The following is an 18,444-nucleotide window of genomic DNA, read 5'->3' as shown; positions in this document are numbered from 1 at the left end:
TACATATATATATATATATATATATATATATATATATATATATATATATATATATATATATATATCTAATATAGAATTTTCCTTAAATATTGATTGACATTTATTGGTCACAAGAGTTACATACATATCTCACACACTTACAAAAATAGGGAAACATACATGTAATTAAGTGGGACTTATTTTATATAGTGAACAAATGAATACCCACTTAGCTAAAATGCAAAAGATTAAGTTACACTACCACCAATGATTTAACACCCTGATCAGTTTTAGATTCAGTACGTGATGCTAAAAAAAGATAAGGGTAGTGAGAAATGTATCTCAAGAACTTGTTGGTGGATGATGATGGAAGGAAAAGCAACACATACAACAAAATCACAACCACAACAAAAATCAAAGTCATAACCAAAAACACATTGGCCAACCAACTTAATTTACTAATAACTGTGTATAGACCAGCCATGAATGCCAAAGAAAGTGAGATTAGAGCAATACCAAGAAGTGGCATTACTATTTTGACAGAGAAAGTTAATAATTCAGTTAATCCAAGTGTTGCCCAAAATAGTATGATAGTAGCACTTATTGAACTGAATAATGATACTGTGATGAATATAATGAAAAATTGGAACATTGCATGATATAAGTTATTTGCTTTTCCATCTGCCTCACCTGCAGGTGCAAAGCTTTCAAATTTAATTTGTATGAGAGGGTCAAATATAAAGGATATTTTTTTAAAATTAAAATATTTAACTTAACAAATAAGTAATAAGTAATGATAATTTTCACATATATAATATGTAAATTAAAACATCAAAAATGAAATAAAATAAAACATAAATTATTTATGAAAGTTGAGTATGGTTTCGCTTAAAATCTATCATCTATGATTAATGTTGTATTTAAAAAATTTGCAATGTTATTTAAAGTAAGCAAAATTTTTTATTTGCAAGAAATTTATTGTCTATTTTGCTTCTAAGATTTGACAATTTTTATCATTGACAAAATTTTTCTTATAGTTACTATAGAGGATAAAATTATGTTCCTAAAATAAATTTATCAATTAAATAATAATTTTTAATTTTTAACAAATAAATTTGTTTGAGTTAGCTCAATATATATTATTAGAAGGAATAAAAATAAAAAAGTGTACAAACTTATTCAAAAGAAAAAGAAAAAAAAAGGGGTACCCTTCATCTCTACTCACCTGGAACAGCTAAACATGCTGCTACAGAAGTTGTGACTATAAGCGTTGAAACCACTGTGAGGTTTTCTATTCTGTCTTTGTATCTTTCGGATACTTTTTCTTTTTCATTACTCTGTTTTTGTTCTGTTTTGATCTTTTGATTACTCTCTTCTGTTTTTTGTGAATTTGATTCACTTGGTTTTCTAGGACTTTGTTTTGCACCAGCTGATTTTAGTGCTGTCCATGTAAGATACTGCATACATTGTTACATAAAAGAAACAAAAGAAGACACAAATTATGACGGTGCAATTTTTTTTATAGCAATACGATAATGATGTAATATAAAAATAAAATCATATTTGTTTTTTTTTTTTTAATTTATGTTGATAATTTTATTTTAACTTTCTAATTTTTAAAAAAGGTTGGAGAAGAAAAGAGTGATGTGTTAAATTTAATTTGTTAGAAGAAAAAAAAGACAATCCAAGAGCATCTTTAATGCACAAAATTAATTTGAGTGATTAAGTTGTTTTAATGTAGATTCCAAGAAATGAATTAAAAACCGCATTAAAGATCAAATCAGTAAAATCTTTAAGTTATGGTTCAATGAGTTTAATTGGTTAAACTATAAATTAGTCAGATGATTACTAAATGTATAAACATTAAAAAAAAATTAATAAATAAATAAAAAGGATTAACTTGAACCACAATTCAATTTTGTTCTATTGAATTTGATTATGTTCTAATATTGATTTAAAACTAATCAAAGTTGAAGTATAAGAAACAATCTTTATATAAGAACACTTTAAATGATTATTTCATCTATGTTATTAATTTATTAAAACATTTATTTTTAATGAAATTAAGATATAGTAACTGTATATGATAATAACCATGTATAGCAACATTTGTAATTTATTTTGTGTGAGTTTGTAAGGAGATAGTACTACTTGCCAGTCTCAAAGATGATTTATCCACCTCATAGACTGCACTAACAACATCAAGAGGTGTTTCATTGTTTTGATTAACAACGTTAACATCCACTCTTTCATTCCAAATTAAGTAGTAAACAGTTGTGGGATGACATGATCTTGCAGCCAAATGCAAAGGTGTATTTCCTTCTTTATCCCTTTGATTTATCATCTTATGAAGTTCAGGAGTTTGGCTTTGTAATATATTTTGTACCAATTCATATTTTCCATAGTTTGCAGCAATGTGAAGAATATTTCGGTCATGACACGTGTCAAGCATTTCTTTTGGATCTGGACAATATTCTAGTAACTTGTTTACTACTTCCACGTGTCCTCCATATGATGCTAGATGAATTGGGAAATAGCCATATTTGTCCCTTTGAATAGTGCAATTTATACATATGCCAAGTAATAAATCAACACCTTCAAGATAACCTATTGATGCAACGTAATGTAGTGGAACCCTTTCATGTTTGTCCTTTGAATGGAACCATGCTGGCTTCTTTTCCAATAAGATCCTCAGAATTTCTGACTCAAAACATAAATAGTTACTTAAAGACATTCATGAGTGCTACTCTTCAAATAATAATTAATCATTTTATAAAATTAAATCTTAATTGTATACAAAAGGTATTCATGGAGAAATTTTTTCCACCTAAAATAGTATAAATGTTGTAATTTAAATCATATATATAATATTTAATTTAATAATTTTGATATTTATACAATTTTATTAAGTCTTATGATTAATATATTTGTATTTTTAAACTTATGTATATACATATCTTTGTATTATTATTATTATTATTATTATTATTATTATTATTGTTGTTGTTGTTGTTGAAAATCTATATTTTTATTCAAAATCTTATGATATTCATATATTATTTTTAGTTGATGTAATACTAAATGTTCACATTTATATAATTACATTTCAATTTTAATAATAAATATTTATTACAAGGGTGAATCACTCACATCTAAATCTAAAACTATGTTTAAAAATGTAGATGTTATGTGTGAAATTTGAATTTGATGTTCAATTTTTTTTATACAGGTTTTTTTTAATTCTTTTTATAAATCATATATATATATATATATATATATATTAAAAATCAAAATCAACGTTAAAAAGTTTAAATCAAATCAAAACTACAATAGAATTATAATAAAAATAGTTGTACAATATTGTATATATCGATCAGAATATTTAGTAGTAGAAAGTCTGTCAGGTAAAATATCATCTCAATGTCTTTTGAATTTTCTATCTATATACTCTAAAATCATTGTTATTTTTCTAATAAACTTATAAATATATAAAGATTAGATATTAAAGAAATTATAGATCGAACTTTTTGAGATGAGAGCCGGGACATAGGATTGCTAGTAAAGAAGATTATTCTGAAAAATAATATGATTTTTTTGTTTTTTTTCATAAACTTTAGAGACTAAGTAGTAACAATAGTAGGAGATTGTGAAAGACAATTTTTTTAAGGCTTTAATTTTAGTATATAGATAAAATAAGATTCATCATGTTTTCTACGTATTCAATTATAAAGGTCCAACAATTTTTTAAATTTAGAATTTTAGATCTAGAGTTTAAGAAGAAAAACCATTGTATCCTTCAAATTTTGACATTTTTTTTACTATAATTTTTTATACTATATTTGTTTACCATATATATATTTTTTCGATACTATAAGAAATTTGTTTTGGTGCATCTGAAAATATGAGCCTCTATGTGGTTGCACACCTTACACATACTATAGGATTACGAAACCCATATCACTAGATTTGATCTATTATATCCGGATTCACTATTTCTTTCTTATGGAACCGAAACTGAACTATGAAACCAATATATTGTTAGAAAGGTGAGAGCAAAAAAAAAAACTTATGGTCAAAACTTTTAGAGTTTCAAACCAAAAATCTATACACTTAATAGCAACAAATAATATCTTTCAAATTTTAACTTAATTCACTACTTTCTAATTGCTTTTAATTATTTTACATTATTTTTTTAACTAATTGTAAATACTATGATAGAATGAAAAATTAATTTGCTCTCCTAAATGATAAAATTGAAAACCCAATACCAAATAATTGTTAATAAATTTAACATATAATACTACTATTATATTTTTTAATTATTGTAATTTTCTTTTGACAAGAGTAATTCTTGTAATTAATTCAATATGTGATATATTAAGAGTAGTGTATTATTTATTAAGAGAGTAGTGTTATTATTTATAATTTGATGAAGAAACTAAGATATCATATAAGCAACAAACTAGTCCCAAATTAGTGGTGAGTATGTTACTAAATCTATACTATAAAAAGGAAGTCCCAAATTTGTACTCGAAAAACTAGTTTAATTTATTTATTTACTAAAATTTGCCAATAAAAAAAATATATGCAACAAATTATATGTACCTAGATTATGCTTCATGATTGCCGCTACAACAGGTGATAACCCCTTTGGCTTAATATTATTATGACATTTCTCCAATATTAATTCGACTGCATCTTTTTTCCCATTCTCAACCGCAAGATAAAGTACCGATTTATTTGCATTATTAACAACATATAATGCCTCTTCATAACAACACTTTGCCAATTAATTTCCATACCGGTCTTCAGTTTTATAAAATTCAATCATTTCGAAAATCTTATCCCCACCAATATTTGTCTTGTTGCCACATAACATTGCCTCATGTACCATATTGTTTCCGTGAACATTCTTTTCTTTCACAAATTCTAATAAATCTTCCATATTTGATACGTCGTCATAATCTTCTAATTCATGCTTGTAATTTAACCATGCCAATGCTATCTCACGCCGTTCAAAATTAGCATAAGATGATAATAGCTTTTTAACGGTTGAGATGTGTCCACCTCTTGCAGCAACATGTAATGCACTATCTTTGTTTTTGTTAAATGTGAACAAAAGTTTTGGGTCACGTTCAATTACAAGTGTCACTATTTCATCATTGCCGTACCAAGATGCTATATGTAACACGGTATTTTCCATAGGGGTCTTAATATTTGTTAAATCAAAGGAGTTTAACAAATTCTTTGGACCTCCATATACCAAATGATATGCTTCACTAAGCAAAGTAATTGGATTATTTTGATAACATTGTGGAAAGATTGTGATTTCTGAAGGTTCAATTTCAAGTTCAGGTTCCTCCTTATCACTATTTATAGCATTCTTTGATGAGGCTTCATCTAGCAATGGTTGAGCATTATATATTTGGTCATCGTTAGTACGTGCCATATTACTGTTTTCTAGTCAAAGAAAAAAAAACTTCGATGTTTATTAAAAACTGACATTTTCGTACAAAATATAAAAAGTATCTATTTGTTATAACTAAATAAAACACACGCATAAATAATATCAATTTTGGTTTCAAAAATATTAATTTCTATTAAGAAGAGGTTAAAATTTAAAATGTAAATATTTAAATAAAATAAATCGGTACATATATAAAAAAAAAAATCAAAAAATATTACTATATTCACGTGTCCATAAATATAATATCTTGAGAAATTTATTTTTTATTTTTTTTATAAATTTTCTTTCAATTTTTGATTGCATTAATTGTTTCTTTACCAATACACACTTAATTAATTTATATCTTGTACAATCGACAAACATAATTTGTAAAACAATATCAATTATCAACAAATTTAATATATACTACTACCGATGTTTTTACTTCTCATTATTTGGTCAATGAATCCTACAAGTAATAACTTTTAGACTTAATTGTCATTTTGGTCTCTATATTTATATGGATTCACAAAATTAGTTCCCCTATTTTAAAAGTCGACAGTTTTAATTACTCTCTCAAATTTTTGAACTAAAAAAATGACGATTTAATATATTTTAAACGACGTGACATACAATTCTATGATATAAAACCATCTAGATACATTAATTATTCATGTCATTAATTAAATTAAACATATAAAAAATTTCAAAAGTTGAAATTTAAGATTTCACAGCACTTTATTTCAATTTCATTGGTGTTAATTACTCTACATTATTGTATCATATATCACGTCATTTAAAATATCTTACATAATCATTTTTTAGTTAGAAAATCAGAGAAAAAAATCAAACTGTCGATTTTTAAAATAGAAAGACCAATTTTGTGAATCAATATAAATAAATAGACTAAAACTACAATTAAGTCTAATTTTTATTAACATTAAAGAATGTTAGAGGGTGAATTAGGTATCTAACATGTCACCTCCACCATAACATTGAATTTTGGGGGGAAATTTAAACTGTAGACTTGATTGCACCTAATTAAAATTAAAGTAGATTTTATTCGTTAAAAGTCGGGACATATTCAATCGTGTCTACAAATGCTTACAAGTCTTGAGACTGTGCTTACTTCATATTATCTCTCTGTCATTTAAAATGACTACAAGATTAGTAGAAACTACTCAAATACTTTAGACCACAATTTATTTATTTTTCTCAAAAAAGATGTTCTACATACATTACAATGGAGTGCTTCCCAAATATAGTATATCAAAAATATTTTATGGACATTCATTTTTTCGGACACGTGCAACACATAATTAATTGAATACAAAAATTTGATTAATTTAGTTGAAATGTTGGTCGATTTATATAACCTTAAAGAATCTGATTAAGCATATGTAGTTTAATTAACTGCATTTTTTGTTAAAATATGATGTATAATAATTTACTTAATTGAATTAATAATATTTTTACATGTAGATAACTAATTGTCACACAAATATAAATAAAAAATTGATGTTGATTTACCATTATTATTTATTTAAGAGTGCCACTTAACCAACTTAATCACATTTATTGTGTAAATATAGTAAAATATATGAGGAGAGAAATAAAATGTGCAAATATGTGTAAAATAATATGTGAAAAAATCATCACTCTAATATATATATCCAAATCCTAATCCAAATAATGACAAGCAGAAAATAAAGAGTTATGACAGATTAAAATTTAATGAGACAAACCAAAATTGTGGAACTGCTTCAAACTCTCTCAGCAAATAATCTGCTTAATTAATTTCCCTTGAGTGGCAGTAACCCTCAAAACATCTATCTATATATAGTATTGTAACTGAATCTGTAAAGTTCTTTACTTGTGAAATGTATATAATCATATATTCAATTAAGCAGCTTTTCCTCTGCAAATCGATCACTACAATTAAAGAATTGTTCTTTTCCCTATTCTCAATAAAAGATATTTTAGATCCTCCCTTTCTTGATTAAGACGATTAAAGATTCAGATCCCATAGTTTTTTACTTTCATTTGGTTAAACATATATAACATGTTTAATAAGGATTTATAAAACTAATTTTAAATTCAAAATATTCAAAGAGTGTGTAGGTAAGTTGGATCTCAAATCATGAGTATAAGTAAAAGTGATTTTTCAATTTCGTAAAACTCCACACAAACACACACTAATTTTGAGTGTATTATATGAAATGATCAATTCGTTTAATATGAAATTAAAAATTATGCACTTTTGCACATAGGAAGATGATTTTTTTATTTTCTAATAAATTTACTAACAAAAAAACACATGTTACGATGAATAATTAAAGACATATTTGAATATAAAAATAAATTAAAAAATAAATTTAAATATGTTTTTGTAATTTTGATATATTTAAAAACTATTATAACAATGTCTATTATATCCAAGGATCAAAATGATTGTTTACGTTCAATTTTGTTTCCTGAGGAATGTTATTTGATTGAGTGGTTTTATTTTTTTTCATTTTTGAATTATTACCATTAAGTCTTTTTATTTATTTAAAACTCTAAAATATGTTTTTCTCAAAGTAAACTAATTCAACCAAATTGTTAGACTTATGTAGTTAGTGAATTTCAGTGAAGAAAGAATCTTTAGAAAGAACCAAATTCAAACTCTGATCAGACTATAGTTTCTTAAAAATCCGATTTCAAATTTATTTCCTAAACATTATGTCAGTAAATATGGCTCAACCCCATATACAGCTTTTACAATAAAATTGTCATAATTTTCAAAGACTCTTTAAGAATGTTTGGATAACCAACTAAGTTTAACCTTTTTCCAATAAGCATTTATCATGTGATGACTTACGTATAAATTGTTTCTGCAATAAAAAAGGATAGAATCAAACTCCACTTATGATTTGCATAAACAATTCCTATAAACTATATTGGAGAGCTTAACAAAATAAGCTAACTAAAGTTTGTTGATAAATCGTAATCTATTTTCATAAACTTTTCCAAATACTTCCACAAGTGATCATTCTTAAAATGAACATATATTTCCAAATATAAAAACAGAAAACTTTATCAGAAAGTAAACCGGTTCTTTGAGTGAACACACAAAATCCATTTATATCGACACTTGACAATCCAATTAGAAGCAAACAGATCATGAAATAAATACCAAACCAAAGACTTATCAATCAATAGGTTAAAATAAATCTCTATGCAATGCAAAAAAACCTGATTGTAATCAATAGATATTCCACTGCATTATGCACCACAACACCTCATGCTAAATTCATACCAGGTGTTCATAATCACAATGGAATATTAATTTATATAAGTCATCTTTATTTTTCTGTTGTGGGATACACTAATAATCTAATACACATGCATGCGTTCGCTTTAACAGAAAACTTCAATCTTTTTGGAACATCATCCAATGAAACAAATGCATACAAGTTTTGTAACCAAGTGTGAAATATATAGGTAAATGCATTGATTTCAAGAGCATAAACCATTGGCAAGATAAATAGAAAAATATTTACAAATATGAGGTATGCAGGCTCTAAGCAATTGTAAAATCTGATGATGATAGTCTAACTGCTTATTAACAAACATTCTATAGATATTGTAGCATCACAAACCAAAACAGTGAAGTCGTCAGAAAAACAAGCTACCCCAAGCTGCTATAAATGCAAAGCCGCCAAATGGAGCCAATGTTGAATATTTTCTGTCTTCAAGAAATGCAACCGTATAACACCTAAAAGTTCAACATTTCTTTCAATATCACCATACAAAATGAATGCAGTTTGTTTAACCATCATTCAATTTTTAATAATATTATGGCAACACGCGGATAAAACAGCTCCAAAATAGTGTTATAGGTTAGTCTTAATCGACAGATAGTAAACTATGACCTAAGTGAATTGTTGAACCATCTGACAAAGACACTATAAAATCTACCAAAATGTCTAACATGAAAACTTTAAGCATGAAGTATCTTCTTCTTAAATAACGAAATGGTCAAAAGCCAATCGATATGTTTACCATCAAGCGATCAAGAACAGTTACTGGAAACGATGTATGAAAACTATCTCATTCACACAATGAGGCATAAATGGTAAGCCTTTGCACTCATTTGTAGCCCAAAGAAAGAGGGACAATTCCATTATAGATCTCCAAAATGTTACAGGTAAATGGATTACCTCCCAATAAGGTATTGAAAATAAGATTAGAGGCTGATTTCCTAATACTTTCTAAACTTTCACTTTATAATGAATCCACAAATATTTCTCAAACCAATCTATGTATTTCTTGGGATGACTAGAACACACCAATGACAAATAGTGAAATAAGGATCAGAAAGAAATCTCATGGAATGTAGTCAAACAGCTGAGTTCTTGAGGTTAGACGATGAAACCATTAATGGTTAGGTTTATTCCCAATAAAATGTTGGAAATGCGCCTTAATTGTGGTGTGCTCCTAGTCGCTTTAATTGAGGCAAATATGGGTTGCTTTCATTGCAGCCTCAAGCACGTTTACTATGTTGGGTTGAGGGATAGGAATATTGGCTTGTAAGATGAAAGATGTCTCCTGCTTATAATTACGTTTTAAAGCAATATATCATCCAATGTAGAACTCTCAGCAACAAACACTTCATGCTAAGGAAGGAATAGACATCTGAAGTGTGACTCGGTAGTAGGTAACGGATCTTGGACAAGCTCTACTACAATCTTAAAATTTGAGTTAACCAACAATATTGGCTTGTAAGATGAGAGATGTCTCTCATTTATGAATACTTTTTTGGTCATATCTCATTCGATGTAAGACCCTCAACGGTTAAATCCAACCCAAATTCTAAGAAAAAATATACATACGCTGGAAGAATCTTAAACATTCACATCGCCCTTCACCCTTCTACCTATATAGACAAACCAGCATCAAAGAGATTTATAATTCTTTGTATTTAAATTTATAAAGCAATTTAAAAAACCCATAATACCGATATAGCCACATGAGTAAATTATAAGAGAACTTACGACCCAGAGAAAGCCAAGATCCCAGTAGTTAGAAGCCCTCCAAACTGCAAAAAGAAAATGATGATTGAAAACAAAACAAATTGACGATTTTCACTTCAAACACTTCACAACAACCATATACATAGTAATAATAGGCTTAATAGTGTAGCATTTTAAAGGGTTACGCCTGTCTTTGGTTCTACAGTTGACAATAATTGGTTTTAAATGAATGAATTTTGTAAAATTGATTCTATAAAATTGATTTTTGATACATTCATGTAAAAGTCGGTTAAACAATAAATTTGAAAAAGGCTGGGAAATTATAACTTGAAGTTAGAATCAATTCTAATTGAAGACATCGAAACATGTGAACATCAATTTTACACCTCTAGAATGAATTTCGTTTAATAAAAAAGAAAAACCAAAGATAAACAAGGGAAGATAAAGTAGGAAAATTGAGAAAAGAAAACTTACAACATTAGGATATTTAGTAATTGGAGCTGAAACTAACGCAGCAGTGTGAACCAAATGGTAAAGAGATGCTGTATGCCAAACCTTATCAAAGAGACATTGAAAATTTCAAATAAAATTAAATAAATAAAAATTGGAGGTTTAAGATGAAATAGAAGTGAAAATGCAATTGGGGGAAAGGAAAGGAAGGAAGATACATCTTTGTAAGAAGGGTTTTGGGGTTTGAAGACGTGTGCGCCATAAGTACCTAATCCAAGTGCTGCTACACCTGTTTCAGACAATATCTCATTCAGTTACTGTTACTGTTACAGAAGAAGAAGAAGTAAAAGAAGGATTCACCTGAAATTGCAGCGACTTTGTGCCAAATTAGAGGATCCATTTTATTTTCTCTGCTTCTTCCTTCCTTCTTCTCTCTAAGCTGTAACCCAACTCTATTGCTTCTTGAGATTTGAGAGCGTTTGTAACTCTTTTTTTTTTTTATAGAAAAATATTTTTTTCAATATAGAATATATATAACATATAATAAAAGCTAAATTACATCCGTCCCTTAACTTAATTTCAGGTAACGTTTTAGTCCTTTATCTTTTTTTTTTTCTTTTCGATTTAGTCTTTTATTCCTAACAATATGAAATAAAGTATGAAAATATGAGTTTATTTGAAGATTTGCGTTACGAATTTGATGAAATTTGTATTATATTGAAGAATATAGTTAATTTTATGAGTTTTGATTGAATTTTTTTTTGAATTTTTGTATAAAAATGGATAACATTGTTGAAATTTTAAAACATAAAATATCGAATTGTCACTTAAAATTAAAATAAAGGACCAAGTCGGAAAAAAAAAAAAGATAAAGGACTAAAACCTTACCTGAAATTAAGTTAAGGGACCACATATGTAATTTAGCCTATAATAAATAATAAATCACATAATCTCTTCGAAGTTTTAGAGAAACTAATCAATGATGACATAATTGTTAATTATGTACTCAAAATAAATAAGATTTAATTGTATTTTTAGTTATTCTATTATTATCAATTTACGAAATTAGTCTCTTTATTTTTAAAATCGATAGTTTTGGTTTCTCTAAAAAATGACGATTTGACCTATATTTAATAACGTAATATACAATTCTATGATATAGAATTATCTAGATACATTAACTATTTATATGTCATTAATTAAATTAAAAATTTAAAATTAAAATATACATTTTTAATTAAAGAATCAGAGGAAAGAAACAAAAATATCAATTTTTAAAATAAAATAATCAATTTTATGAATCGATAACAATAAAAAGATTAAATCTGTAATTAAGTCAATAAATAAATTACCTCCGTTACCAGCCACATACAGTCCACGGGATTTTATTTATTTTGTTTTTCAAATGTAATGTTTTTATAAATTTGAAGTACATTATAATGCTAATATTCAACCAAAAAAAAATGTGCATAACGCTAATGCCCCTATACTATATTGAAAAGTTCTTTCTTGTATGAATGAAAAGGGGCTAAGCTGTATATGAAAAACAAAGAAAGGGGCTTAGTTAACCAAGTAGTCGGTCATTCTTCTACGCAAGTGATTAATGATTTTAATCTAAAGTTTGAGTTAGAGGTGTTTAAAATCCTGGCAGTCATCGTGGCCAAATTTGGATCAAGTTATTTAGGATTGGTTTGAACTGTCCCAGAAAAATAGAGATAGGTTAAGTCCACATATTTTTAGTTGAGTAACAAAATGTTTTAGGTTAAAATTAGCTAGGTAAAAAATAGTAAATGACAGATAAGTTAAGTTAATTAACAGTAATGAATTCATAGCACATAGATTTACAAATCAAATTTAAAGTGTTTAGTAAAATTAGTAATAGGTTTGTCGATTAAATGTTTAGTAAAATTAGTAATTAAATTAACTAGAAAATATAAAATAATATATAAAAGATATTTTGATAAGTATAAAATGATATAAAAAAGATATTTTTAATTAATATTTAAAAATTTTAAACAACAATAATAAGAGTGAAAATGAAAAGAAATATATATATATATAAACACTAGTTGAAATAACATTTCAAAAAACACAATTAGCACATGAAAAAACGCATCTAACTCGTGAGAGAATAATCATTATCATTGAGTTAACTCGAGTCTAAGATTGGTTACAAATTAAATTTTGATCTTATCAAAATTTAGAACCTAGTCTTAATTGTTGAGAAATTGGACTATTCATCTTTAATGAAATATATCTCTTTCCAACCGTGTTTTTTCATCCATAAGACTCAAACACAAGACTTTGAATCTAAGTCAGTTCTACTTGGATCAAAGTAATGTTGATACTAAATACTACTGGATGATAACTATGAAAAAAATTACTGTATAAATTGCGTCAACAGATTGTACTTGTGTAACATACATGCATGCAACTATGATATTGTAAACTAATGCCAACATTTAACAAGGTCCAGATCGTAGATGCTTCTAATAACTGCCTGTTTATGAAATATAAATTACCATGTTACATAGACTTTGCGACTTATGATCAACGGGGTACACAAAGCCATTGTTAATCAGTCACATAAGTTCTGCACAGATCACAAATTGATCAAATCCTACGATATTGCCAAATACATGTTTTCAAACTTTTGAAAGAGAAAAACACTAGACAACCAAATAGAAAAGCAAAGATTAAAGAGACCAAGACCAAAATAAATTTTTAAAGAGCAGGTAGACTTGTGGATGTTTTCTTAAAATCAATCTTGTCAACCTTAACCTCTCCATCAATAAGTTCATATACATAGACCACGACACGCAAGGCATCGATGTCCATAAGCACAAAACTTGGGTTCACATCATAGGTGATGCTGCTGTAGGCACCTGATGCAGAACCTGGATTTATAACCACACCACCCTCGTGTTTGTAAGCGGTAAACTGATGGGTGTGACCTGTAACAAGGATGTCTACATCAAGCTGTCTCTGTAACATCGCTAGCGAGTCCAGGTCTCCCCATGGAATAACCTTCACAATCATTAAGAAGACATAATCATCATATAGCCATACATATCGTAACACATTTATTGGTTTATATCAAACAAAACCACTATAGTTTTTTAAAAAGTCCAACCACTGGTGGAACATGGAACTTGGAAGATGGTTGAATGGAAAAATCAGAAATCAGGACAAAAAAATAAAACAGATGAAAACTGCATCTATTAGAAATAACGTGAAAATATCATCATGGAAGATGAGAAAGAGACAATAATTTAACCTATACAAGTGCAATCTAAAGTAACAAAATGGTAGAATCAATTAATCATTCAGTTCAGATTGAATAGCAAGGTAATCTATGGAAAATACTTGGTGTAAGACTACTCCAACACACAAACTAAGTTGCCTAAAAACATAGACCTAGATCATGAAACACAGAGTGAAGCACCCTTTACCTAGAGAAAATCCTAAACTGGTAATCTCTAGAAGCAAAATAGAGCATATAATAACAAAGCCAAAATAAAATCAGACCTGATGACCATGGCATAGTCCCAACTTAAATTGGCCAATGGTTAGTGTCTTGGTCTCTGGATATCTTGAATCTTCATCATACTCGCCGCGAGTTATATGCAAGTCGGGACAAAGAGTCTTTAGGTAGTCATGGACTTCCTGAATATAAATGTTATAAAACTAACCTTAGAAGTTTAACCATAAAAAATGTCTGTTTTCAAATAACAGTTAAGGGGAATGGCAATAATTATCATATGTAAAAGTAACCCATAACATATGTACTGAATTATATTTGTAGATGCAGACATATAATTGGTGCAATACAAAGGGAGTAAATAATGCATGGACTGACGTTTTGCTACGATCGTACTTTACTTATAGTACCCTACCCATGCTAACAAACGCAAAACAGTAAAACAACCTACAATAATTATTTAACTCCTTTCTTGTCATCAATAGCATGGTATCACTGATCTCGAGGGAGGTGGTCAACCAGTTTTACATGGATAAATATCGTCAGGAAATCGTACATAATGTTTGACAATATTAACAAGAAAGGAAGACGGGGCAGGAGTCAATTATAAAAAATTCATCACCTTTCGAAATAGTCGACAATGCATGTTAGACAGACCAAGGGGCATCCCATCATGCCCCAAAATGGCTTTGCCACCGACCACAGGAACCATTATGAACCTTCTATACAGGTACCCAACCCAATTTTACTAGTTGTTTAATATCATCGGTTTTCTACCAAAGAAGCTTGGACAATGATAAAGACATGCAGCACAAGATATAAACTGACAACATGAAAGTTGAGGTGTCCTACAGCTAAATGTTCAAAGTACAGACATACATAGTAATAAGTTAACCTTTCCCAATGAAAACAAATTCTACAGCTACAATGAGAGAAAATTATTCATTTTACAAAAAATAGAGCTATGATTCATGAATAAGCATTAAGATATCCTTCGAGTTCTGATTGATATAGTCAACCCCATAGAGGGATCAAAGGTTTCAGTTGTAGTTATAAGAAAGTAAACAAGAGGTAAGTTAGATGCAAGTATACAATTGATTATATTCACTATTCAGACTTAGCATGACAACTGTCAAACTGGATCAGTAATAGTTATTTCAAAATATGGACATACTTTAATACATAAATTTCCTGTACAAATGATGTGTTGGATCTTCCCAGGGACAAGCATAGATTTGAACTTTTCAGGAAGATCGGGTGCCCTGTGGGGTATGTGCAAATCCCCCAAGGCCAAGACCAGCACCATCCTCAATAATCAAAAACTGAAAGACGAGTTAGAGAACCTGCACAAACAAAGTACTGCCAATAAACAAAAGAACTGTGACTAACTGTTAAAACAATTTATGTGACACAACGTATTATGTATGTATATACAAATATATAAAACATGGTTATACAGTACCATGTATTGTAATCAGATATAAAAATTAGTGAGCCAACATATAACCTGCTTAAAAAAGGGAGTGAAAATCACCATAACTTCCTCAAACTTTCCATCAATACATAAACCCCAACTGTATTATGTATTACTACGGCCAAACCCTACCCATCCCAACCACTTGAGAAAATTTATCGAATTCAAGAGAGGAACACATAGATAGCATATGAACTTACAACCAATAACGGATAAGTTAGTAAAATTGAATTTGAAGTTTTAGATAAAATTAGTAGTTGAACTGATTGATAAATGTAAAATGAGATATAAAAGAATATTTGTAAATAATAAGACTCTAAGAGTTAATAACTTTATATTTCATTTAATGGATGATAGACGAGGAAATTAATTAAAATTATAACAATAAAAACGAGAAAAAAATAGTACGCTATAAGATATATGCTCAAACACTACTTCAACTCGCGTCTGGAAAACGCTATAAGCTAGTGCGAGAAATTTGATTACCAAAAACCTCTATTTTGAATATTTGATCAATTGATCCTACAAACTTATCTGCTATAAGCTACCAGTTTGCTATGCCAAAAAAATCCATACAATAACCAAAGATAACAAGCCTAAAATAACCCCCAACATACAAATAACAAAACAAAGCTCACAAGTCTCCCTGCATATGTCCAACAAGATAACCACTTTGGAATAGCCATTGGCTAAATACCATAAGGGAGCTAATAAGAATACATAATCCTATAGTCGAGGTAGCATCAAAGAATCATCTATGAAATTTATGACATTTCTCTCCAATCTCCATCCATATTAAGCACCAAATAAAAACACACATTGTGCACCCCTAAAGACTCTTTCCTTTCCTCTTCACTAATCTCAAAACCTATAAACTTTACATATGACAAACCCTCCCAATTTTCAAAGAAATTAATTTCAATCCATCCAAATATTAAATTGTAACTATAATCTTTCAGATCTAGCATGTCTGCAAAAACTAAGATTGTTATATGAGAACTATTTGTCATGTTAATCTAAATATATAATCCAAATACAGAGTTTCTGAGAAAGTTATAGGATCAAAAACTTGTTCATTTGCGTAATATTAAGTTTGGTTTCAATTAGTTTTAATTGATCCATCCTCAACACACACATATATAATACGAAAAATCGCTAATAAACAATACTCTTTTCCTTCAATATTAAATATAGAAAAGTGATCGTTGATTCAAAGATCTAAAGCAGTCGTTGACCATAGAAACCTAGTAGTTAACAGAGGAAATGGAAAAGAGGAATTGGGAGTGAGAAAGAGAGCAAACCTTGTTGATAGTTAATGGTAGAGAGTAGGACTCACTCCGCCACCGTAGAATCAAAACAAAACCACCGGGAGGAAGCGGCACCAATTCCACAAATTCGTTACACCAAATTAATTCATTGTTAATTGATAATAAATACATCCTTAGTTTAATTTTGCTTCATTTTTTTTTTATATTCAGAGGTATGAATCGGCTAAAACTCACACTTAACATTAAGACAGATAACAAGTCACTTTTGCAAGTTAAGATTAAAGGGAAAGTTTAATTTTGCTTTTAGTCCACTGAATATATATTTTATAGATGTGAATACATCAATGATTTAAGTTCTACAAAATTTAATTAAATTGGAATTATAATTCTATAATATATATATATAAGAGAAATGAAATTACAAATAATATTATGTTTATATTATTTAATAACGTTTTATTTAATATATATATTAGAAATTTAATTATTGAATTAAAAAATTATATTATATAAGTTATTTCTATAAATTTTTACATATATATGAATCAAAATGAAAGATTACTTAAAGTTATTATCACTATCTTGTAAATTTTTAATTTAATGTCTAATAAATATTCAAGTCCTTCTATCCAACTTTTCAAAACAAAACAAAAATAAGTGAATTTCGCCGATAATCTTTCATTTCAACAATGGGTCATAGTGGTGTGAAGTATATGACAGCAACACAATAATAAAATTTAGAATAACACTAATGACACAACTTAACGAGGAATCTATGGCGGTTTGAAACTTCTTAATGATTGGCAATTAGCTAGTATATCAAGTTCCACAAGTCTGAATTTGCTCGTGTTGCATGTAGGGGCGAATATGTGGAAAAAATCAAATGCCTCTTTTTAGTCCTTGCAAAATTGAGTTGAAATAGGAATGTGCGTTTGTGACGATATTGGTAATTTTGTTCTAACCAAAATTAAATAGTTTTCTCTTATATGCTCAACTACGGTAGATGAAGCTTATGGATTTTTTCATGTTTTGTAATAAGTTTAAGAGTTTCAAATAGAATCAGTCGACCTTGAGTTAAACTCCAAATGTGTACTCCTTCTATCCATGATATCTGATCCTTTAGACACTTTACTTTTGTCTCAAAATTTTAGTTCTTTTAAAAAATAAGTCACAATTAATGATACTTTTCTTTTTTACCATTTAAATATTCAAAAATATACATTACATTAATTTTGTTTTTACTTAATGAATGAAGGGTAAAAAAAACTAAACACAAGTAAGTTTATTACTTCTTAACATATGTATCCAAAGTTAAAACAACTTAAATTTAG

The 18,444-nt window shown here is 28.1% G+C and overlaps 2 protein-coding genes and 1 pseudogene across 3 annotated transcripts; all 3 read right to left on the bottom strand.

The window, feature by feature from the left end:
• Positions 1-83: 83 nt before the first annotated feature.
• LOC101512790 (protein ACCELERATED CELL DEATH 6-like) lies at positions 84-7,657 on the bottom strand (annotated as a pseudogene).
• A 1,161-nt stretch (positions 7,658-8,818) lies between these two features.
• LOC101512471 (uncharacterized) lies at positions 8,819-11,406 on the bottom strand. The gene is made up of 5 exons (XM_004491041.4): positions 11,251-11,406; positions 11,109-11,179; positions 10,915-10,995; positions 10,462-10,505; positions 8,819-9,182 (listed from the first exon to the last, which is right to left on the bottom strand). The coding sequence occupies exons 1-5, from the start codon at positions 11,288-11,290 to the stop codon at positions 9,083-9,085; spliced, it is 336 nt and encodes a 111-aa protein (XP_004491098.1). The 5' UTR covers positions 11,291-11,406; the 3' UTR covers positions 8,819-9,082.
• Positions 11,407-13,370: 1,964 nt separating this feature from the next.
• Positions 13,371-17,358, bottom strand: LOC101511931 (vacuolar protein sorting-associated protein 29). Of its 2 annotated transcripts, none has more exons than XM_004491040.4 (4): positions 17,147-17,358; positions 15,546-15,730; positions 14,419-14,556; positions 13,371-13,917 (listed from the first exon to the last, which is right to left on the bottom strand). In XM_004491040.4, exons 2-4 carry the CDS (start codon positions 15,675-15,677, stop codon positions 13,615-13,617), a joined length of 573 nt encoding a protein of 190 aa, XP_004491097.1. In that variant the 5' UTR covers positions 15,678-15,730; positions 17,147-17,358; the 3' UTR covers positions 13,371-13,614. The 2 variants fall into 2 exon arrangements, with proteins under 2 accessions (XP_004491097.1, XP_004491096.1); XM_004491039.4 differs by having other exon boundaries at positions 15,546-15,714; positions 17,147-17,288.
• Positions 17,359-18,444: the final 1,086 nt, after the last annotated feature.

Source organism: Cicer arietinum, chromosome 2 (genome assembly GCF_000331145.2).
Source record: "Cicer arietinum cultivar CDC Frontier isolate Library 1 chromosome 2, Cicar.CDCFrontier_v2.0, whole genome shotgun sequence".
NCBI classification, from domain to species: Eukaryota; Viridiplantae; Streptophyta; class Magnoliopsida; order Fabales; family Fabaceae; genus Cicer; species Cicer arietinum.
Note: the sequence above shows the minus strand (reverse complement) of the source record. Positions and strands in the feature narration are given on the sequence as shown.

Bases quoted from the DNA above. Each gene is read 5' to 3' on its own strand.
- LOC101511931 (XM_004491040.4), bottom strand. From the start codon at position 15,677: ATGGTGCTGGTCTTGGCCTTGGGGGATTTGCACATACCCCACAGGGCA. The intron at 14,557-15,545 runs GTATGTCCATAT...ATTTATATTCAG, and splicing joins CAGGAAATTTATGTATTAAA to GAAGTCCATGACTACCTAAA. The intron at 13,918-14,418 runs GTCTGATTTTAT...ATGATTGTGAAG, and splicing joins GACTATGCCATGGTCATCAG to GTTATTCCATGGGGAGACCT.
- LOC101512471 (XM_004491041.4), bottom strand. From the start codon at position 11,290: ATGGATCCTCTAATTTGGCACAAAGTCGCTGCAATTTCAG. The intron at 11,180-11,250 runs GTGAATCCTTCT...TGTCTGAAACAG, and splicing joins CAAAGTCGCTGCAATTTCAG to GTGTAGCAGCACTTGGATTA. The intron at 10,506-10,914 runs GTAAGTTTTCTT...TTCTTTTTGCAG, and splicing joins TTACTAAATATCCTAATGTT to TTTGGAGGGCTTCTAACTAC.